At 39.0% G+C, this 25046-nt stretch overlaps 1 protein-coding gene across 2 annotated transcripts in view; it reads right to left on the reverse strand.

Annotated features, from left to right (window-relative positions):
• Positions 1-385: 385 nt before the first annotated feature.
• Positions 386-25046, reverse strand: part of LOC128360530 (neprilysin-like) — a 35300-nt gene continuing 10639 nt past the window's right edge. The window contains exons 5-23 of one of the 2 annotated variants that reach the window (XM_053320972.1): positions 15463-15543; positions 15028-15123; positions 14806-14924; positions 14553-14621; positions 13784-13918; positions 13036-13137; positions 12788-12924; positions 12472-12565; positions 10723-10851; positions 4892-4990; positions 4706-4783; positions 4420-4523; positions 3994-4052; positions 3766-3885; positions 3344-3477; positions 2869-2934; positions 2024-2119; positions 1784-1860; positions 386-1665 (exon numbers count right to left, since the gene is read on the reverse strand). In XM_053320972.1, coding sequence (XP_053176947.1) covers positions 1569-1665; positions 1784-1860; positions 2024-2119; positions 2869-2934; positions 3344-3477; positions 3766-3885; positions 3994-4052; positions 4420-4523; positions 4706-4783; positions 4892-4990; positions 10723-10851; positions 12472-12565; positions 12788-12924; positions 13036-13137; positions 13784-13918; positions 14553-14621; positions 14806-14924; positions 15028-15123; positions 15463-15543 — 1892 coding nt within the window. In that variant the 3' untranslated portion in view covers positions 386-1568. Of the gene's footprint in view, positions 1666-1783; positions 1861-2023; positions 2120-2646; positions 2746-2868; positions 2935-3343; positions 3478-3765; positions 3886-3993; positions 4053-4419; positions 4524-4705; positions 4784-4891; positions 4991-10722; positions 10852-12471; positions 12566-12787; positions 12925-13035; positions 13138-13783; positions 13919-14552; positions 14622-14805; positions 14925-15027; positions 15124-15462; positions 15544-25046 lie in introns of those variants that run through there. The other variant, XR_008321504.1, reaches the window with a different exon arrangement.

The raw sequence follows: 25046 nt of genomic DNA on the forward strand, positions 1-25046 counted from the left end.
CAAGGGACAGCTAATACGGTGCACTTCACGTGAATAAACAAAGAACAAACTGAATCAAACTCACAACCACTCTCTCACCTATCTATTAAATATGAAGCTACAGCCAGCTGCCAGTTAGCTTAGCTTAGCATTAATGCTGGAAACACCAGGCAATAGTCTGATTCAGTCCAAAGGTAACAAAATCGACCAACCACAACCCCCAAAGCTCACTAATTAACATGTTATATCTCATTTATTTGCTGTACAAAAACTTTACAACCAGTGGAGATGCATTGTCACAGCCAAGAACTGTCATTTCAGCACCTTGGTTTATCTATGAATTAAAAAAAACAAGATATGATGTGTTAATTAGTGAGCTTTAATTGTTTCCCCCAGTTTCCACAGCTAACGTCTCTTGGCTATGGCTTCATATTTTCCATACAGACGTGAGAGTGGTGTTAAACTTCTCATCTAACTCTCAACAAGAAAGTGCATTTCCCAAAATGTCGAACTATTTCCTAATGTTAAATTTTAATATTATTTGTTCTCTTGTGCATACACATACACACTCTCACACACAGAGCACAACAGATCATGTAAGGCATACTGATTTGCTTGACAAACAGTAGGCAGTGATCATAATGACTTACAATGATTGGAATACACTTAAGAGACATACATCCTCACAGAAACACACAGGAGACTCAGTGAACGTATAAAAAGGGTCTGGCGTCTGTCGATTGTCAGTTCAATGATTCATGACCAGTTGTCATCTTAAAGGCAAAAACTTCATTTTGGTTTATTTGACATACTGCTAATGATCAGCAGCCGCCTGTCAACTGCAGTTGAGTCATTAACATTAAATATAGAACAGTATTGTGTAATATGTGATCACGGTTAAATACATACTGGTCTAGTCAACAAAATAAATTCTGATTTTCTGTAATAATTTACCTAATCTAGTAATATGTATTAACAAAGAGTACATTTTCGAATACATTGTAGAGTGTATCAGCATGTAGATGAAGGCTGAAACCAGCTGAGGTTTTATGAGAGGCATACAGTTCAGTCCCACATACAGTACAGTGGTTCAGCCCTGTTACATGTGTATGAGTGTGAGTGGGTGTGTGGAGTATTCATATGCCAGTGGGTTTAAGCACATTTATCTGTCTGCCCCTCTCTTGCCAACAATTTGTACAGTATTTTGACTGAAACACACTCACACACACTCACATATACACATAGGCAGACTCACAAATAATGAGTAAAACAAGATGAAAATTGAGAGAGAAAAAAAACCAGAAGGAGTGATTGTATCCAGTGAGAAGCAGAATAATCAGGCTGATTGATTGAACTACAGTATCAGAGTCGGAGAGACGGTGCTCCGTCTGTCCGTAATGGTACAGTCCACTGCTGTTCTCGGAGGAAAGCATACTGCAGTGTCAGTCCACCAGCCCTGGTCCATCCAGTAAAGAGCTAAGGGGAGCTTCCACTTCCCTGTAGCCCCCCACGAGTGCTCCAACAGTCAGAGGGGAGAGGTACTGTAGGGGACAGGGACGACCCACATTGGCATCCCACAAGTCTGTGGATCACCACACACGGCAGATGTTGCTAGGGACCATGTTGCTCTTGTTGCAGCTGAATGCTTTGGCAAATTCTGGGAAATTTTGAAGGGAACCTAGTACCCTGTGAAACACACAAGTTGCTGCATTAGAATGTACTTACTTCATATTTTGTTTCATTCCCTTTATAACAAGGAAATGTATGATTGATATAAAGAACAAACATATTAGTTTAAATTAACCTGAATTTCCCTGGACTGTGTACATCTACTTTGATGGAATTAACAGCTTGTTCTGGTCGGTGTGTTCCACACCATATCTGGAAAAGACAGAGATTAAGATTTACTACAATAGACAGTTAAATTCAATTATATCATCAAATCCTTCATTCACCATTCACCCTCTGATCCTTTAATCAACCACCCATCCATCTATCCATCCATCCATCCAATCTTCCATCCATCCATCCATCCATCCACTACCTGAGCAAAGTTGAGGAAGAAGAGTTGATTATGGGAAAGGTCAATTCCAGGCAGTGGTGGCTCCTCTCCATGTTCCTTCACATAGTTCCTGTAGGCCTACAATAATGACAAAACACATCATCGCATATGATCGTACTTCATATTTGACTGATTATAAAAAACCCAGCCAAAAACATCCCATATTATATTTATATCACATGTAATATGGGTGATTCCTTCAATAAACTGACTTAATATACCTCATAATAACCTTCCTGAATCATTACCATCCAATGGTAAATTTGAAAAATAATCAATAAAATGAGCATATTAAATATTAAATGCCTCTTCCTATTTTGCTTTTATTCTGCTGTCTTCAACATCATGTCTAATTTTCATGGATATTGACTGCTAACTCCTTACAGTGTGGTGAAACTCAGTGTAAGGAGTTGCATGCCAAATTGTGCATGGAAACATGCATGACAAATCTTTAACTGTGTTGTTATGACTTGAAAACAGTCTGTTCCTGAAACTGACATTTCTAGCATAGACTAATTTTCAGCAGTAAAATCAACAGTTAAATTTAATTTGTGTCACAAAATGTACAATGTTTTCACAATGTAAATGTTTTGTAGATATAATACTTGTATGACATCATGGTTTATCTAAAATGAGGACTGACAGAATCAGCAGCAACACCATGTCTTTGTTGATTACAATCGTCGATGAACCAAGTCAGTGACCTTGCAAAATGACACGTCTATTAATGTTAGCAAGCAGGCGATAATCACAAACAACAGATTGAATATTCATCTGTAATCCGGGCCTCTTAAACCAAATTCCCTTAATGCTATCTTGCTCTTTACCTGATATGCCTGTCGTATCCCTCCATTGTCAGCAATGTTCTCCCCAAGGGTGTTGTTGCCATTTAACTAGAGGGGGGACATGAGGAGAGAAAACACAACGATTGGCAGGAAAAAGGACATGGAAGTAGCCTGCAATTTTTCTAGTCTTTCAGCTAACCACAGATATCACTCTTTGGGATACAAGTAATTTTCCCACAGGACAAAATAAGCATTGTTCAAAGCAATAGGACCAACGAGGCAAAACAAATAGAGGAAGAAAGATTGATACATCAACACATAAGACACCTGAAGCAGGGAAAAGATGAGGCTGCAAAACTGGGAGTAAGATAGAAAAATAAGGAATGGATCAGTTGGATCAAGAAAGCAAATAAATGAGAAAAAACAATGTTTGGGATCATATTTGCTGCTGTAAATTCTATAAACTCTTATAAAAATTAGTAAAGAAGTAGGAGAGAGATTGTCTACCAGGACATACATGAAGTCCATTGGCCAGGTCCCAGGAGAAGTTGCTATACTGATCCACAATGCACTTTGACAGCTCCAGAAACCTTTGAGTAGAGTCTGGTGTCCACCAGTCTTTCAGGTCACCATCTTTATCATAGTTACGACCTATAAAAGAAGGAATGAAGAAAAAAAATGGTTGTGTGTTTGTATTATGTTTCTGGATATCTTACATCTGTGGATATCAGTATTAAATTATCCTGACGTCTTTGAAATTAAACATAATTACTTACTATTGATGAAAATGGGGGTTTTGAAAAAAGATTTCAAGCGGCACACAGAAATGGGATTTAAAAACACTTTTTTGCCAAGTGGTACAGGAACAGGGGGTGCATATTTCTACCCATTGACCAATATAATCCGCCAAAACTGCCCATGAGAGGAACAGAATCATACCATTGTCATCAAAGCCATGTGTGATCTCGTGACCGATGACCATGCCAATGCCACCATAGTTGAGAGATTTAGCCTGGCCTTTACTGAAGAACGGGGGCTGGAGGATACCTGCAGGGAACACTGACACCAGGGGAAAAGGAAAATAAGGTTTATCATTATAAAACTTTACCACATGTTAAAAACATCTATGGTATGAATGTTTGAAATGAATGTGCACATATGAAATACCTATTTGGTTTTTGCTGGATGAGTAGAAAGCGTTGACAACAGCAGCTCCAGTTACCCACCTGCAGAAGGCAAGGAAAGTGGAATTAAAGAACGGTCCATTAAGGAGCTCTATAGCACAACTGAATTCAAATTCAGTGAACGATATTAAAATTAACCTGTGGTCAATAATAATAACTTGCTAAAATTAGCATTCCTGCTGTGCTTAGTGAAAGGCTGAACTCTATCTGTGAGTAGGAGTTTGTGTGGGAGAATGTGAATGCACTATGCCAAACGCAAGCATGTGTGTCACACCACAAGTACCATAACATAAGTAATTTATTATCAGCTGTTTAAATACTTAACATTGAAAGTTTAAATTACTTCACATCTGAAATAAGCCTGTTTGCTGAGCATATATTTAATTCTGCCCCCATGGGGAAATCTTACTCCTCTTTGTTGACTTTGACTCTGAGTTTCCGCAGGCGTTTCTTCTGCACATACTCCAGGTTCTGTAGGATGTTTTCAAAGTACTCCTCTGCACTGTAGCTCAGCTAACACCAACACACAGCCAGAGAAACAGGAGGATTAGCCGTGATGAGAGCTATCAACACCAGGTCATATATTCTCAAAGCTCATAAAAGCCCATAATTCACTGAGATATTTTCATAGAACTGATATGTGGCCACAATGAACCTGCTGAAATATTCATAATCACATCTTTTCATACACTCACATCTTTGTACACATTGTTAAGATATTTGTCATCCATGATGTTGTCAGAATAGCCAATTCGTTCCCGAATAGCTCGGGCCTAAAGAGACGGAGAGGAGACAATTTGTCAAACACATGTCTCAGTCATCATATATCCTATAGAACATAATACAGTACAATGCAACAAACAGTTAATTATAACCAGTACCTTCTCCTCAGCTGCTTTCTTGGTCTCCACATCCATCCAGGCCAGGTCATCAAGGTTACTAATGAACACTTCCCGGATATCTGTAATCATCTCTTCCATCTGACTCCCCCATACACACACACACACACACACACACACACACACACAATCACACACACAATCACACACACACACACACACACACAATCACACACACACAATAAAGAAATAAAGAAACAACCATTACAAATATGTCACTGTATACTGTATTTCTAACATGAAAAAACTCAACACTGACTGTCTGTGTGTCCAATACAATAAAATGTCTTCAAAATTGCTCATGGCGTGGGAGTATTTCCTCATAAGGTATACTGAGAGAGTAACCAGTTGAAAGCTTGCTCCAAGTACTGCAACACATTGTGCAACAAAGTCATAAAAATACACCTCCCAGAATTAGGCCTCATCATTACACAGTCACATATCAATGTAGAAGCACTCTGAGTTACAGTCCCTCTGCGTTGGAGTCTGGTGACCCTAGGTAGTATTACCAGTAGTGTAATGATTAATTATGACAGATGGAATCATAACAAAAATATAATCAACTATTTTTATGTGCATATACAAGGGAGTTAGGCAATGAGAACCAGAAAAGAACATGGTGAGAAAAAGTGCAAAAGGGACATAAAAGACATTTCTACATATTTACAAAAGTCTGTTCTAATTATCTACATTAGCTGTCTGCTGTTTTTGCTACAATTTTGCAGTTGCATTATTAATATGTCTACCAATTTACATTCTGCATCCTAACCTTTAAATATTTACATTTATTTATGAATGCATGTAGTATGAACTTGAGCCATATATGTCTAAATTACAGAAGGTAAGGTACTTGGGCATAATGTTTCACCCTCACTATGATTATAACAGTTATGCTATTTGTGTGTGTGTGTAACTGCACAAATGTTTCTATTTCAGCATATTTGTCTTCACATAAAATATTGGCAGAACTATAAGATAATGAGATTTTCTATTTGTATAAGGTGCTCCAAAATCCACATCAAACCTGTGGTGTAAGTTTAACGTTTCCATAATGTATTGCTCTTGATTTACAGTATTTACAAGAATGAGCTTGCACACTGAGAGACACACAGAATGACTGACGCCACCAGGAGGGCACAACGCTGTGTAAACTGGATGGCAAAAAGAAAAAAAAATGAAAGTAAAATAGGAAGGGAAAAATAAAAAACTGAGGTGACAGCAAAGGTCACCCTTACAGATCCCTCTAACCACAGTTGTGCTCAGAGACCGCAGCAAGCTGACAGAGGCATTCCAGTGTCTCATCACATCAGCAGACCCCTCACTAACACGCTGCATGACCACTCGGACAACACGCTGTGGTTTTCCACAAATCTGCAGGGACCACACTGATGAGGACTTTCTTAAAAACCTTTTAGCATACAGCCTGTGTATGTGTGTGCATGTGAGATTGGGTTGTGTGCATGCATGTTATGGCTGTATGCATGTGCGTTTGTTTGCATGAGAAATCCTCGACGTAATTGATATTGGTCAAAAATAGGGTTTATATACATACACATGCAAAAATGTCCTAAATCTTTATGTGTCATGTTAGCTTGCTTTAAGAAATGTAGTGACTTTCTATTTGAGACTCTGACCCACTACTATTCAATTTGATTTAATGTCTCCATAAACAAAGTCATCTCCATTTAATTAATTTTGGAGTTATGTTAAAGCATTTTAAAAGCGCTGTCTCATATCAATCCTTTAAAGGGGACAAATTAATTAAAATTTACTTTTTTGGTTTTATGTTATTCGTATACTGTTACCAAACCAGATATTTATATGAAACATAACCAAAGCTGCAAAAGTTTACGTTAACATAGAAATGCTCCTTGTGAGTTTAAAGTTTAGGCTTCAACCTGCCCTGAATGTTTTGTTTGCAACATTGCATATACCCTTAAACAGCCAACCAGTCCCTCATATTGGTTGCTAAGGTTGCAGCTAAGGTTTTTCCATGTATTGTATGTCTTAAAGACACAGGAGCTACCATAGTAATGAAACAGGGTGAAATAAATGATCCAGGAGTAGTTGCATACCAACATACCAACCACCAGGTAGCACATGTGAGTAGTCCAGATGCAGTGTCTGTATATGTCTCTCTCTGTAAGGGTAGTCAATACAAAATGGTGACTGTGCTAGCCGAGAGACGTTTGTATTATGATATTCAAACCAACCATCCGTCAATACAGTTTAGACCTCAATATTTGAAACATGGAAATTTGTCCCCTCCAATATTTGTAATTAACTGGACATCAGATTTCCCCAGAAGCTGAAAGACAGCTGATTCGTTCTCCTCAATATTTAGAGTGAAATTGGCTCAGTATCCTTCACAGAAAACCTGCTGCGTTTCATTTGTGTTCATGTTTAGCAGCAGTGGAAAGCAGCTGTGAGTGCTGCGCCAAAGCTATGGGTCCATCCTGTGGGTCCTGTGGGCTGCCACTGCTTCAGCCCCAAATGTTTTGGGCATAGCCCTGCATATTTCTGCTCCTCAAAACTGGTATTTTAATGTAACAGAGCAGTACTTAATGTGGAACTTTGGAGGAAGGGGGAGAAATATGGTGCTGCACATAACAAGACAAATGCACACTGTGGATGTATTATAAGATCAGTAAAGTTATTTTTACAGTGAGTGGAGCAGTTTCTGCAGCTGTCTCCAGTATTTATAACGGTAAGTGCACCTTTAAGTTGAGAGTGAAGTTCACATTTATGCAGCACGCACAGCAGTAAAAACTTTAGCTACACCAGATCGAACAAGATCTGATAGTAGTTCATTTTCTGTATTCTGCTACATATCAACATAGGCCAGCTGTTACATACAGATTCCAGCTTTATGTCGTGTTTGTAATAAAACAGCCCTATGGATGAATCCTGAGCTCCATCAGAGCTGTCAGAATGTTTTTAATTTTAAATAGCTAAAAGTCTGTGGTAAGTCTGCCACCCCATACTGACTTGGTCCCCTTCCCACCCCACATGTCTGACAGAGGATTTTGCCCTTGATTGTGTTTTTAATAGCTTTTCACCACATTAAAAATATGCAACATTCACATTAAAGCCTACATTTTTGATATGAAATAGAATAAACAAGCAATAAATATAAAAATCTCCATATGAGACACCCTGTTTAATATGCAGGTAGTCGCAGCTGACATGACAACTCAACGTTGCAGGTTGTTTTAATAACAACACAACAAGGAGTTGTGCTGGAGCTCAGCAGTTAGAAAAAAGTGAGCATCAGAGCAATGATGGATGATTGAAGCGGTTTGAGATGGTAAACAGTTCAAATAAATGCAGAACCATCTCAGCTTTCGGCAAAAAGATGACTCTGAGCTACCTGACAAAACTACTCAGTTAATATCTTAACAGACAGGTTGTGGCTGCCTCTGGAAGATGGATATCCTTGTTTGCTCATTCAGTGTGGTCTATTATTCTTATTTATCTACTTACACATAGAATGTAAGCATTTGCAACATAACCCTATTTCCCCTCAGGGTCAATCAAGTATTTCTGATACTAATTCTAATTGCTGCAGTTCATTAATGAAATTCTTAATTGTTTCTCATATTTCTCAAATATGGCTTATCTTGTATTCCCTTGTAAAGGTTTAGTGGAACATTTCAGAGGAATAAATCAGACAAGAGGGGACAAGAATAAGGTCTCTTTGGGATCATTCTCAGGTTTGTGTCATTAAAATCTCAGACTCTTCTCATGTTCTTCTCTTGGTTATATTAAACTGCCTTATAGGAGGGGTCCAGAACAGTAAAGCAAGAAGAGTTGAGCCGAGCCAGTAGCATATAGTGGGAATATGTCTTAGACACTCTCTTCTAATGATCCCCCCTCAAATGATCTCTAACGACCCCGACTACCACAGCGAGAGGAGTTGGCTTTCAATGGAATTGAGAATGTCCACAGTAAGCTCTACAAATGAAAACCAGCCAATTAAATTAGTATGGGGAACCGTGATTCCTGTTCTACATTAAGAGCTCCAAATATTTCAATTGTGGAAAACCAAAAGAAAAGTTTACTCATTTAATTTGGTTCATGTTTTTTTTTATCATTATATTGCAGGGGTTGGTTATACTCTTTTTCTAAAAGGTACTGTCTCCAGGTTAAAGGTAACTGGATAACTGGACCAACTTATTCGACAGATCACTTAGACATTATGTAAGGAGGAAAGTCTACAAGCAGAAACAGCCACAGTGAGATGTTTGATGAAGCCTTGCAGACAACCAACTCATACCCACAAGATAATGCATTTTCTTTGCAGTGTGGTGTAATGGAAAAACACAGCATGCCAGATGAACTCGAGTCATGGCTAAGCTTGACTACACTCAAAACAATGTAGGGTGTGGAGCAGATAATCATAAAAAGAAATCCATCACAAGCTGACATCAGCTCGGGCTGAAAGTAGAAAAAACTGTTGGAAACCAATATTTCAGAAAAGTCTGAAGCCAGTAATTTTTGTTTACAGGGATAACTCCTACATAAGTTTACTTCATTATTTGACACTTCAGCCATGTTTAATATAAATATCCGACACTGCAGCATTATATTATATGACTGAAAATAAGGAAAAGCATAATAGGTCCCCATTAATGTGTAAGTGGCACTTTCCTGTTGTAGTTGGTCAAAATGAAGCAGATTTTAACTGATTTATTAACTAATGTGCTGCAATGTCTAATGCAAAAAAGACATCATATTTTATAAGATGATTATATCTGTTGGTGGAATTTTATGGACAAAGTAACTAGTGAGTAGTTAAAGAAATGAAGAAGAGTAAAAGGGTTTTTTTTTCCCTCTAAAATATAGTGAAGTAGTAGGATAGAGTAACATATAATGGAAGCACTCAAATACAACAAGCACCTCTAGATTATACCCAGCAATACTACTGTAAATGTACTTAGATACACTCCACCACCATTGGTCAGATGTGAAATATATCTCTCAGGCTGAATGAAGGTTGATAAGTGAGGAGTGCAGCATGTGTGATGGCTGCAGATCAACTCAGCACCCTTTCACACATACAGTATATGTATGGCCATGTATTTGGGGAAAGGGGGGTTGATATATACTTGCATGGTCAAAGGAGTTGTGTGTCTCTTCTCTCTCTGTCTCTCTGTCTTCCTGTCGATCTCTCTCTCTCACACATACACACACATTTGCTTCACATTTACACAGGATGCAATGTGAGATCCACATGGTAGAGTGGGCAAAGGTCCAGAAGATGATAGAGATTTACGGTGTGTGAGACACTCAGCATTACGACAGATGTACACAGTCATGGAGATGCACTCAATCTGACTCAAACACACACAGTCATACGCTAAAACACACACACACACACACACACACACAGATTTACAGTGTGGGTGGTGTGGGCATGATAACAAGGACACCTTTTTCAGCTGCTTTCAATGAGTGCAGGCAAAAACAAAAAAACAGTACAGTGGTGGACACACAAGACAAAAAGGTGACAAAAACATAGGTGGATAAGAGACATAAATAAATTCAGTGGGATGCGACTGAAACACATGTTCTCATACTGTATTTCTGAATAGCAGAATAAAGAAACACTCACACTGTGTTGTGAAATTGTGTGCCCTGAGAATTCATCTCTGCAATTTAAAACCAGTCATATTCAAATATGTACTCTGTTTAAATGGTTCCTCTTTTGTGTGATACAGCTGTGTGATAAAAGGTAGACTAACTGATCCCTTTAATACATTTTTATGTAATCTAACCTAAATGATATGAAGTTTAATCCACAGCCCACTGACCAGTTCTTTGCTCTTTTCGGAGAAGGCTTCTTGCACATACAGACGTCCTACAGCATTGTCCATGTTGTTGTTGACGTAAAGTGCACACTGTCGCCACACTGCTGCCTCTGACGTTGTACCCGACAGAGCCTGCAGGGAAAGTAACAAGGCACAGATCAATTAGAGATGGCAGCTAAACCACTCAGTATATTGGTTAAAGAGGCTCATGGCAATTCTTTATTTGCACCTCCACTATGCATATATATATATATACTAGTATATATTATACTAAGGGCTATAAGACATTGGGCAGCAGAAAAAATGGTTAGATTAGGAAAAGGGTTAGGATTATGAATGGGGCTGAATGTGCACATCTAGTGTTATTAAAGTTTAATGTTGGCCGATTAAGTAAGACAAAATCAAAATATCTCAACAACTTTTGGATGGTTTGCCATGAAATTTTGAACAGATACCCACTGTGCCAAGAGGACAAATCCTAAAGATATTGTTGATCCCTTATCTTTCCTCTAGCATCACCAGCAAATAATCTTGAGAAATACAATGGCTCAATGACTACTAGATTCAAATTTTGTACAAACATTCATGGTTCCTAGATGCATCCAGCTCCAGCTGTACTTTGTTTAGCACTAATTAGAAGAATGTAGCACTCTATTCTTAGGGCCTGATTTAATAATAATAAAAATCGTGTGCATGTGTAAAAACGTGTGCAAACTTGACATCACTCGCAAAAAATGTGCAAGATAATACACGCTGTCCATTTAGTACTTTTACTTTTACTTTACTTTTTAACCCAATAATAATACAGGGAGGAGAAAATACAAATATGTAATTTAGCACACACATTGTGATTTACCAAACCTGAAGGTATTATTTCTGATGCTAACTGCGTCTATGAATAATACCTTTGAAGGGCAGGTATTAACCAGCTGATCACTGCACACAGATGACTGCTGTCACAGTTGAGAGGAGGAGAAGGTGGCACAATGACAGAATACACACAGGACGGATTTTTTCCACCTGTGTTAATATTTTTGAGTGGAATATTTTTGGTTTTACTAACAGCATTGACTTTGTCACAAATACTCTCCCATATTGCGGTTCTTCTGGTCATTTTGTTTTTCAATTTTTAACCTCTTCCACTAGAATCTCTAATTCCATGGGATCAAATTTCATTTTGTGCTTGCAGCTTTCTGTTTGTCCAAACTCTCCATTAAGACATGCAAAACCTACATACATACTGCTGTCTCCACCCCGTTGCACTTGATTTAATTCATGTTATTCTTAGTAGATCACCCGCAAAACGCATGCTAACTAAACGCACAATCTATTGCACTGCGCACACAATTTAGTACCCTTTACTTGGGATCTTAGTAAATCAGGCCCTAAGATGGTGAGCATGGTAAAAATTACACAGGCTAAACATCACCACGTTAGAATTGTCATTCTGACCATGATAGCAGTAGCTTTTAGCCAAAACAACCACTGTGCTAACATACAGCCTCAATGGGCAACTGTAGAATACATAACTCTAAAATATCTTGGTCTTTATGTATCTCGGTCATAATTCTTTAAAATTTAGGGGATCCTCATCAACAATGTTCCTATATCTGTTAAAATCATATACTGTCTATATTGTTTTTTGTTTTGTTTTTTTGACTGGATATTGGTATTTGCCTCAAAAATCCAGAATGAGTTGGGCTCTTGTGTTTACCCTCAGGCAGGTTCAGAGTCAGGGCTCTGGCAGCATACCTTGCGGAAGGCTTTCCTGGTGTCTCTGTATGTTCTGCTCAGGCCCACCACCATGTTCATAGCAAAGCGCCACACCATGTAGTTCTGCAGATCCCTGCAAGGAGAGAAAAGATGTTCAAAGGAACTCTTATTCACTCAAAGCTACAATATATCAATAATGGGTAAGCAGCTGTTTTCATTGCACGCTGTGCCCTCCTGCATGCTGTGCACTCCCACCCCCACACACATACTCACAATCACTCTATCTAACAAACACAAGCATGTGTACAGATTTGGAAACACAAACACAGCTACAGACTACAACAAACCCACAAACCTCTTGGTGTATCTGGCCAAGATAAGGTTGAGTCTTCTGTAATAGTTGGGGGAGTAGTTTATGACCTTCTCTGTATCAGGAACAGTGATGTTGACTGTATCCATTATCTTAGCTGTGAAGTAACTCCAGTTAAATACCTTCAGGACAAACCCAAAAGCACAGACATAGAGGGGGGAAAAAACACATTAGAAAAACGATGGAGAAACCCAACAAATTCTGAAAGACAGCTTCTTTTTTTTTTTTTTTACCTGTGATTCAACCTCAAGGGTGAAGTTGGCTTTCAAATCACCCAATTCCATCTTGTTGTAAAGTAAGACTGGGTTGTTACGGTCCTCTGGAGTATCAGTCGCCTTGGACAAGTAAAGATGGAGAAGTTAGAAATCAAGAATGCTGTCATAACACACCCCTCGTGTCTCCTGACACATGCAGCATAACACTGCAGCAACAAATATATTTGGAGTCCCAGGAGGCTTCAGGTTTGTAAATGTCAGAGCTAGAGTGCTGTGACTGCCTTATAAAATCCAACAGCGAAGTGGAGGGGAAGTGGAGCATGGCAGCGAGCAGAGCAGACCAGCACAGAATGACAAATGCAGACTGTGAAAACCTGTTGATGTCTAAGAAAAGTTGTTGTGTTGGGATCAGACTGGTTAACAGCTTGTTTTACACAGCAGCTGCTCTAGACTGGAGCCACAAACACAAAGAGAGGAGAGAGGATCTGGCTACAATTGGAGGAGTGGAAGGTCATAATGTCAGATCCTATTTGTTCACAAAATCCTTCTGTTTTGTGAAGCTGAGAGAGAATATAAGGTATGCACTGTTGCTGGAAACAAGGTCTTTTTTCCGTAGCTTCTCAAAGAACAGATGAAAAGTCTTACAAAAGCTGTTTTTGGATATACTGTAAGTAACTGTGGGATTACCTAGTGTGTGTGTGTGTGTGTGTGTGTGTGTGTGTGTGTGTGTGTGTGTGTGTGTGTGTGTTTGTGTGTATGTGCTTACATTGGCTATGTCCCTCTCCAGGTCCATAACTCGTATCACCTCCTCTCTGATGCGGGTCTCATTTATGGCCAATCCTCGGTCGGTGCGGATAAGCTTAGCCAAGTCATTCATGAACTGCTCGTAGGCTCGACATGCCTGTCAAATACATGTACATTCATGATACTCACATCTTGACTTCACTTCAGCTGGAAAGAAAAAATGTTTGGATTTACCAGCGACCAAAAACCAGAGGCAACAGTGTGCATTTACTCACAGATACATACACACACACATGCGGCTCGCCTCAAGCGGAGTGCAGTTAAGTGCTTCTCTCTGCATATCAATCAAGAGTCTATGGTAAACTGTAAAGTAAAACCAGAGCAGAGGATGTCTGCTCCAATCACACACATCTGGTCTGGATTGAGATGCAACCAAATTTGTTCTCCTTTGCTTCTTTGATTTTAATCATCACTTAAGTGCCTCAGAATGCATTTTATTTATCTTATACACACACATTCTTGCAAATGCATTTACTATAAGAAACACACAAATGAACACATTAAATTAATTCCTGGCACTGATGTTTCAACTGATGCCCTCGTCATTTGTTGGGCATCAAGTTTCCAGGAACAAACTCCAGGGGACATGAAAAACAGACTCAGTGGCACTTGCCCAAATGAACACATGGAGTTGTTTTCGTCATGCATCAGTTGAAAGCCTTAATTATATTACAAGTGTGTGTGCACATGCATGTGGTGTGTGTGTGTGTACATGTGAACTTTAAGCCCACCTCTGCGTAGGGTCCAGTACAGGCATAGTAATCTCTGGACAAGAGGCCAAGGCTGGTCTGCTGGTCAAACTGGCAAAGAGGAAGACAAGAAAACAGATGTATTTATATAAGCCAAAGCATTCAGATTTGAAGTGGTTGGTGGGTGGTTATTTTCAAGCTCGATGGGATGTGATGTGTGAGCGCATGTATGCATGTGGGTACATGAAAGAGAGAAAGAGAAAAAAGGGAGGGCTTCCTACTGTTGCACACCTACATGAATGATGTGTGAATTGGAGTCCCTGTCGTCAGTGCCGACAAAAAAGTTAACCAAGAGTTGAGTTCCATATTTCTCATTCAGCTTAGCAACTACGTCCTCAAACCTCCATGTTTCACCTGAAAAAAAGAGGAAGGAGAGGAAAGCGAGGAGAGGAATAATAGGAAAGAAATACCTGTAGGCAATATTTGCTGCATGCAAGCATATCATAAAGAATGATACCATAGTTGGTCTCCCAGTTGTCCATAGCTATGGGCCATTCAAACACATCAGGCAGCATGTCAAGCAAAGGAGACCCTCCTCTTTGCTCAATTAAACCTTAAATGAAGCGTAGATACAGACAAGCAAAAATCAGATAGATAGATAGATAGATAGATAGATACTGTAGATAGATAGATAGATAGATAGATAGATAGATAGATAGATAGATAGATAGATAGATAGATAGATAGATAGATAGATAGATAGATAGATAGATAGATAGATAGATAGATAGATAGATAGATAGATAGATAGATACTGTAGATAGATAGATAGATAGATAGATAGAAAGAACACTAATTTTGCATTTAATTTTGATGTTAGTAAAAAAAAGTTAAATTTAGGACATTAGTAAATACAAAAAAAGTGTGTGATGATATCTTCCTGCTAACTCACTCTCATTGGTACATGACTTGTAGAGGGTCTTAGCCTTGGTGAGAGCAATGGCTTCCCCGTCCACTGTTTTTTCAAGGACACCTACAAATAGAGCAGAGACACAGAGCAAGCGTGAGGGAAAGAAACACAGATAAAAACAGAAAGATAAAGGAGGAGGAGGTCTACATGTCAACAGAGGGAAGAGGAAAGAGAGAGAGATGTAAATAACCTCAGGTACAATGTAGAGTTTTTCATCATTGTGGATTGGAAATAGAATCCAGCTGTCGTCCAGATGCATTTAATCATTTTAACCGAGGCATGTTGTCTGTCCCTGTGTCAGAGAGCGCTAACAAAACTAAAGTGATGGCTTCAAAACATGGCAATACATAGCAACTAGTCAGAAAACAGGAATGACATTATTCTACGAAATAAAAAAAAGCTAATAAAAAGCATGATATGAATGCTTTTAAAGAAAAAGTCTACTTCAAAGCTGCCGTGCACAAAGAAATGCTTTAGAGCTGAAACACGTGACACTTCTTCTCATGTAAATACTAATCGTTTATAATAGGCTGCTTCCTGAAAAAGCTGTTATGAAGTTTGTATATAATGAAAAAACAGTCCAACACGTAATATTCTTACAAGAGTACTGCAGAAAACAAATAAAGCTATAATGTTGACTCTGCCTTAATGAGCAGTCTAAAAGTCACATTCCACTATTCTTGCAATTCTGTGACATGATATCATGACCAACAACAACAAAAGATCATCTGTTTTTCTTTCTTTTTGGAGGGGGTGTTTAATACTGTATTGAGTGGTAGATAATGAACAAAAACATTTACACACAATAATGACTAGGATTTGTTAAGGGGGATGTATAATGTACATATCCAGGTCTATATTTATATTCTGGTGCTTGACTAGAATGTCTTTACATGATTTACAATGTAAAAAAAGCTATCTTGTAATGAGTTCATCCCTTCAGTTCAGCCTGTGTCTGTGTCTGAAAAAGGCTGTTTTAGCTCTTGTCTCTTCAAGGCCCCTATTCCAGTAACCCCACTCTTTTCTGATTGGTTAGCCCTCTGGAAATTGCTCTGCAACCACCAGTGATTACCAATCATTTAGGTAAACAAATAGTTTTTTTTTGGTCGTTGTGCACCAGAAATGGAAACTTCTCAAATACATCTGTACATGTTCCAGCGTGAGTCTGATCTGAAATATGCTAGTGGACAACACTTGAGCAATCCGTGGAACAAACTTAGCAACAACCTTAGCGACAAAGGCAACAGAACAAATGTAGACATGCGCAAACAATCTGATATCACAAAGAGAAAGTGGAGGTAACATCGCAAACACAGAATTCAGAGCAGGCTGAAACCTGCACTTTTTCTTGCAGGGAGCATTTTTTAACCTGTCCTCTGAAGAAAAATGACACAACAGGTCATAATGTCAGTACCCCAAAAATGACTTATGGTTACATTTGATCAACCGTAGTAATTATGACTCTGAGATGTGGTGCAATTATAAGTTGACCACTTTCTTGTGGATTAACTCAAACTTGCAAAAAATGGACATTGCAACAGGAGACTGTTATTCATTTTTTGTTTCCAACCGCAACCCCCTGTGGTGTTTATTGTTGGCTTGGCGATGAAGGTCACTTAACTTCAAGGAAGTGGTAACTTGATCCTCTAAACAGTTTGCTTTCCCACTGCTCAAGGTTCTTGCAGGGCCACGTAATGACGTCACCGCATACGCCAGTTACGTTGGCTGCTCTCCTTTAAAGACTTGCGTCAACTCCGAAGCAACAACAACAACAACAACAACAATGGCAGACTACACGTTTGTACAGCTGTTGCTCCTGGCTCTTCGAGGCTTCATTGGCATCCAATCACAGCAGAGGCTACGTATTGCTTCAGTCTTGTTTGCTGTGGTTATGCTCAAAAACCCTGCCCCCTGCCCCTTAACATAAGCGGTTCTTTCTTCTAGTCCAGTAAAGAACTGGTGCCACTCTGGAACCAGATTTTCTGGCCAAGAGCCAGTTCTTTGTCTGTATGAACAGGAAAAGCGGTTCCAAATTAAGCACGGGCCCCGAACCAGCACTGGAACTGCTTTGGTGTGAAAGGAGTAAAGGTGGTCACTTTCCCTAACCCTAACCAAGTGTTTTTTGTGCCTAAACCTAAGCAGACCTTAAACATAGCACTGTCACATCATTAACCATTATCATTATGTTTGTTATCAGTCATTTGTAACAGTGTTGAAAAACACAGACAAATTATGCTGTCTTGCTGATTACTGCTGAGAGGCGCCATATTAGACAATGCTATCCTATGTGTCCCCTCAAGTGCGTGGTCAAACGACATATTTGATCGTTGATTTGAAGGAGTTGTTGGCACATTTACATATTTATATTTTGTTTTGGAACTTTGACCATGTTTAAAATAGACATCTGACATCACACCCGTATAAAAATAACAGAAAATCATAAAAAGCACAATACCCTTTAATAACCAAAAACCCAACATTTCCTCCAGGAATTGTAATGGGGACCAAGTACAAGTAAAACGTTTGCAGTGGTTTATTATATGTGTATATATAAATACACCACTGCAAACTTTCCCTTTGTACTCTGCTCCCATTACAAGTCCCAGGGGAATGGCAGGTCTTTGCTTGAAAGATTGAATAAATAATTAAACATAAATTATTTACTATTGCAGTGCAATTAATCTTTTTATTTAGGTGATTTATATAGGTCATTTGTTGTAGAGGTTAATGCCATAAAAAATCACAATTTAAAGTGGCAATTTGCATGCACATTTTTTAATGTACTAACTTCTCAGCAGACCAATAATCAAGGTGAGGCTAGTGACCTTAGAACAGGGAAGTCACAGTAAATAAACTGGACAGAATTCAAGAAAGTGCAAAGCTGAAGGTGTGGCGGAAAAGGGCAATATGAAAAAAGAGTGAACACCATTGCTTGTTTTATAGCCTGTGTTCATTGCCTCTTCAACACCTGTTGTGGGCATATGGACGCCAGTTAGCTCAGCCCCAGGCTGTAGTGTTTCTAGGTAGACAGCTAATCAAAATGAGTTTAAGTGTTGGGGTATAAACTTGTTCAACTGCGGGGGAGGAGAACAGGACTAACAATACGCTTCCCTTTACTGCCTTAAGGCAATGAGTTGCATATTGTAACTTAAGGAACCACTGTCACTTTCCAGCAGCATTGCGCAAGAGGGCGAGCTTAAATACATGTTCAGATCATCAGGGTTCAATCCAACATCCATCTTGTAATTTTGGTATTTGCTGGAAACCACCACAATGAATGCAAGTAGTACGGTCATACTACTCACAACAAGAAAACACCTCACACTCAACAGGTATTCCAAAGTTCAACTTGAACTTTTTGACTGTGCCTACACCATTGCAGTGTTTATCTAAGACCCAGGCCTGAATCTCACATTACTGCTTTAACTGCAGTACATGCCAGGGCTCTTGGGTGGAACAAATCCCCCAAATAACTGTGTTTTTTTGTTTTTTGTTTTTTTAAGTGACTTGTCCTGTCAGAGATCCAGAGGTCAAATCCTTTCTTAGTCATTTCCACAAGTTGTTTCTTCCAGCTATCATGATTTACAGCACTTCTTTTTAAGTATTGGGAGATTTAGGAGAGCTTTGATGTCATTGCTAAGAATCCAACATCTGGTAATGGTTAAGTGGCACAGCACTTCTTGGTTACACTAAAGTCAAAATGTCCAACAAAAGGACATAACTATATTGATGTTATATATATATATATATAGATGGTCATTCTTGGGAGATAATGTTTTGGCAATATTTTTTTATTGCTGTCTAACACTTTTTTTTTCAACTAAAATATATGGAAGAGTATATTTTCCAGAGGCCTGTGCATTAATATGTGGAGTGCATATGATGTCTGATGTGTGTATTTGCTTTATAGAGACTGCATCATAAATAATGAACGATGCAAAACTCTTTAAAGTCTAAGGGCCTGATTTAATAAAAGGTCTGCGTGTGTAAAAACGTATGCAAACTTGACATCACCCGCAAAAAATGTGCAAGCTGATCTACTAACGCTGCACGCTGAAGTTTGCGTCTTTCAAATGTGCAAGATAATACGCGCTGTCCATTTACAGTAGTTTGCCATAATGAATATGTAATATGGAGCGGGGAGGAGAAAATGCAAATATGTTATTTAGCACACGCATTGTGATTTACCAAACCTGCGAAAACTGCGTCTATAAATAATACCTTTGAACGGCACAGATGACTTCTGTTACTGTGGAGAGGAGGAGACAGAGGCACAATGACAGAATACGTAGGCTACAGGACGGATTTTTTCAACAAGTGTTAATATTTTGGAGCGGAATATTTTTACTAACAGTATTGACTTTGTAATAATATTCTCCCATATGTCGGTTTTTCTGGCAATATTATGTTTTTTTTTATAACTCAATACATTTGTTAACCTCTTCCACTAGAACCTGATCATATTTCATTTTGCGCTTGCAGCTTTCTAGTCGTCCAAACTCTCCATTCAGACACGCAAAACCCTCATTTACGTACTGCTGTCTCCACCCTGTTGCACCTGTTTTCATTTACGCAGTTATTCTTAGTAGATCACCCGCAAAACGCACGCAAACAAAACGCGCAATCTATTGCACTGTGCACGCAAGTTAGTACCCTTTACTTGTGATCTTAGTAAATCAGGCCTTAAGTGCCTGCAATAAACTTCCTGTACATTAATGTATGTAAATAGTTGACTTCATGGTTGCTACTGCTATTGTTTATGGTAATTTAGAAGGAAGACATAAATATGTTTAGGGGGTTCAGCAGTATAATTAAAATTCTGTGGCACGAAATTCAGTCAGCAGCCTTCATGTATTTCACATGGGGGAAAATGTACTGTATGCCATCAGAAGTCCATGGGCATTTACATTTATATTGCATATTCTGTATGTATGTGCAACAGGTGTCCAGAAGTTATTATCCCGTTTATTTTGACCAATTCAGCTATGCATATGTATGACTTCTGTGCTTACGCAACATGCATGAGCTCACACTGCATGTAATTCTCTGTTAGATAATTGGTCATTATGAGGAGATGTAACACTTGAAACATCTGCAGTGCATCCTGGCTCTTACTGCCATTTTGGGTGTATTGTGGCTATACTAAGATAAAAAATACAACTCAAGGCAAAAAACAGACATGTGACTGACAAAAACTGATTGAAATTAGTTGTATCATATGATTTTTTATTAAAACACTCTCAAAATCATGACAGCATGCATTTTGATAACTTAATTTTCTAAGAAACTGAACATAGAATATATTCAAGAACACAGTAGAGTATAAAGAGCAGCGAAACCAAGTATGAGGATAAAGAACAAGACTCTGTCAAGGGAGCCACTCTAGTCCAATTCCTTCCCAAAGTCATCTAGTTTGTCCTGACAAAGTACCTGACAAAGCATTTAACGACTGTAATATTTAATTTGTGTTGGTGCAGAACTTGGTTTGTGCACCCTTAATGTGTTCAGTGTATCTGTAGTGCCAAGGATGATCAGCATGTGGTCAGGATGTGTTGTCCAACCAGTCACCTTGGAAGAGATGTTTAAAGGTAAAAGAATTTGTTGCTGTAATGTTACTGTTTTTTGGCTCTCAGTTCAACTTCCCTCAGGGGTGAGTTTTTGAAGCTTTAAAATGCCATTAATCACCAGTATTAACTAGCTTAGCATTTCAGAATGTGCCTCTCTTCTCTACTTTCACAAATATGCCACTTATTGACATACTCCAAGTCGAGTGAGCTAGCCAAGTCAAGTTATGAGAACAATGTGTACCACAGTACAAAGCCTTCATCAGTCACAATGACTGTATCAGGTGCTCAGACTCCTTCTGTATTTAAAGAACACAAAAACTGGGCTTAAGGGAGGTTTGTGTATGGCTTTTAGCTTGCCAGACAAACCATGTGGTAAATACAAGCTAATCCAGCATGCCTAACTAATTATACCTCTTTTGCAATACAATTTAATACTTTCCACACACATGTTCACACCACCAAAACAGCATTTCTGAATGAAAATCCAGCTTATTTTGTGTCAGTAAGGAAACCATTGTAAAGGTTGTATCATGTACTTGAAAGGAAGACAATCTTGATACTTTGACAAGCCATCACAAATCTTAACATGGTTTCAGGATTGCTTGTCACCTGGTCAAAAAATCTCTTCAGGATCAATACAGGAAAGAGTCAGCCAGCTGACAGGAAACTCTCCCCTGACTCCAACAAAACATCATTGATGTCACAGTGACTTGGGATCAAAAGATAAAGATGAAGCAAATTTGACAGGTAGATTAAGAGGCTAGCTATATTTAAAACAAAGTTTGTGCCTTTGTTTAGTCACTAATTTAATTTAACGTCATATCAGCTCATTGTCTCCTAAAAACACCTGTTCTGGTGCTGCAGAACTCATGAAAAACCCACCCTTCTGTCATTTCATTTAACAACCCCAAAATATTCTACACTTAATTGTTTTCACTATCTTTGGGCTTCATTTATGTCCTTTATTTCTACTTGTTTCATTCTGTGTATTGCTGCATTTCACTTCAGCCTCTTTCTACCCTTTTATTTTTCTAATCGTCCCATTTTCTCATTACCATGTGTGCACTATTTATGCGCTCATTTAATCTTAATGAAGTCCTGAGATAAGGACCCTTCACAGGGCGCTTCCTGCAAAAGGGCACAGATCATGTGTGAGTGATTGGATTACTGACTGCCTGGTGCTGTTTAACCACAGCAAAGGCTTACTCTCTCACTCTCTCTTACATACACACATACACTCTCCCTGTGTGCAAGTTTGGATTTATCCAAGAATGGATTTTGTGCCACCTGATGTTTGTGTGAGACACCATGTCAATTTCGGCAAGAGCATTCATCATGATACATAATCTGAATTTTGAGTTTATCCTCTCTGTATTGCTGTTTTATGCTTGACAGTCTCTCATTGCGCAAGGCATTTCACTCTCAGTGTTTCAGTGTTGCCAGATAGAGTTTTCATTCCAATCTATCATTTTGGAACAGATTCATATTATAATGCATGCAGAAGCTGTACACGCAATTGAAACTGAAATGAGATGACACTGTTTGAGAGTGATGAGTCTCAGTCAGCAACAACAGAGTTGTTTACTGTTCCTTCCACAGTATAAAAACATAAAAGACCTTTAAAATGTCATTCAAACCAGTAGAATAGCCCAATAAAACCTTAATTTCCTTAACAAAGGTGTAAATCATTTACAAAGTTATGACCTATTTTTCTTTCAAAGACAAGTGTTGATTTTTTTCAGCGGTGCCTCTTAAAATGTGTTGTCAAACAGAACATGTTGTGAAAAGGAGTGAAGTATAATTTACAAAGGTGCATTTCTGTATGGAAAATCCAATCAATGAGTTTAATATGCTGTTGCATGCACTGCTAGTGCCAAGTGTAAACTACAGTTTACGTTTGCTTGTTTGTAGAAACAAAATAGAACATTCTCTCAGTTCTTTCCGTCAATTTTGGATTAATTCTGTAATTGTGGCGCAGTGTTTGTTCCTAATGGAAACTCTGAAGCAGCCTGAATTTGCTCTGACTGGCCTCTGCTTTATAGCCACAGTAGCTGAGGCTCATGAGTATAATCTTTTAAAGCCATATCAAAGTGATGGTAAAAAACATGATTTCTAGAACCCTGACTTTAATCATGAAAAATGAAAGCTGATGACCATAACATGAACCAAGGTTATGATATTATAACCCTAGTTGATGGGTCTCAAAGATAAGTTGCTGTAGCCCATTGTACCCATGAGTACCACTGAACTGGGTGAGGCCATGGTCTAACCTCGCAGGAGTCTACTGTCACTCAACACACCCATTGGGTCATGACACCCCTGCACCAAACCCTCTGCATACTTCATGATAACCCTGAGGGACATGATACACCTGGATTGACCCAGACCCAAGACTGGGTTTGGGTCAATCCAGCAAGAATAGACTGTGAAAAGGAGTCCAAAACGTTCAAGACTTAGAACCGTATGAACAGACAGGGCATAGACCATGATGCTGATGTGCATATGTCCTTGACACTTATTCCATTAAACAAGGCTGTCACCACTATCACATAGTGTATAGAGTGTACACAGACCACAGTGGGAAGGACTCTTCCCACCTGCCTGTAGGCCTGGGAGACGCACTCACAAAGCATATGGCAAAGGATATGGCATTTCCAGCCAAACCATTCCCATAGTACACAAACAGCTGGTCTGTGTGCCTGATTGGGTCTGTGCATTCAACGTAACATGTTAATGCACAAACTGAACAAAGCAGATGCAATGTTGCTGAAGAGAGGATGAGCTGTTTCAGCGGAAATGACCAGGAGTAGCAGGAATGTGGCGTCAGCTAGAGCAGGGGACTCGGTGTCAAGTGTCATCTATAGCAAGCTCCAGCTTGTTCACCTTACAGCAGAGCATTGGATTGAAATGTTCAAAGTCTCTCACCGCCGCTGGTGTTTCACCTTGGGCAGTAGTTGGCAATCCACACAGGACAGTGGTTGCTGAACACCTCTCTCTGCGTGTCTCATCTGTGGCACTTGAGGCATAATCCATGGGGGTAATTGCCAGGTATGAAACTGGGACACAACAGACAGGAGCAGGCTTCTTGAAGCAGCAACGTCCTGATTAGCTGGTTACATTTATCCAAAGTTCAGTGGTGAATATAGAGTCAAGTGGAGAGTGGAGCTGGTGTCAGAAAGAACCTACAGTATCATTAAAGTATATGTTTGTTATGTGGAAGAACATTGAGGATATCATTGAAAGAAGACTTTGAAATTGGAGTCCAGAATATCTATTCTGTCATGAACTCTATACCATGATGCCCATTGGCTGGTCTTAGTGTGTACTTACGTTTTTTCATGTACACTGTTACACTGTTGGCTGCAGTACAGTTAACAAGGGAGATTATTACCCTGGTGGAGGTCTGCGCTCTACCGAACTCTTTCCTGTTATTCATAAGCATCCTGGCTGGCAAAAACACATTAGATTCAAGATTTTTATTCAGTATGTTTTTGTTGGCTAAGAATTACTGCTTTAATATTCATATTATTTTACTTGGCCACAAATCTGTGGTGTGCTATCTTTATTTGATATGTTTATGAGAAATGCAGTATTTATGGTGTTGTGCAATGGTTTTGAATGGAATTCTGATATCATCGAGGTCATGTGAACAAGCCATTTATTTTAGTATGGAATGACTTTTTTATCATTGTTATCCCAGGAAAAACATTCAATCTTTTTTATATATATATAACATCGACTGTTAGATCAACATCACACTTTTTTGGGCATCACAGCTACGTCATAGACATTCAGTGAGGCGAGAAACATAAGCTGGTTCATGTAGCATGCTGAAAGCTAGAATTGACTGTACAGTGTAATTTAGACCTTCAAGAAGCACCTCGTGTAAGAGCAGCAGTTTGCTCACGCTCACACAGCCACATGCACGCGTGCATGCACGAATGGACGTACGCACATAGGGCTTAGCTTGGAGATGACTACCACATGCTGTTTCACATT

The sequence above is a fragment of the Scomber japonicus genome, chromosome 6, assembly GCF_027409825.1.
Source record: "Scomber japonicus isolate fScoJap1 chromosome 6, fScoJap1.pri, whole genome shotgun sequence".
NCBI classification, from domain to species: Eukaryota; Metazoa; Chordata; class Actinopteri; order Scombriformes; family Scombridae; genus Scomber; species Scomber japonicus.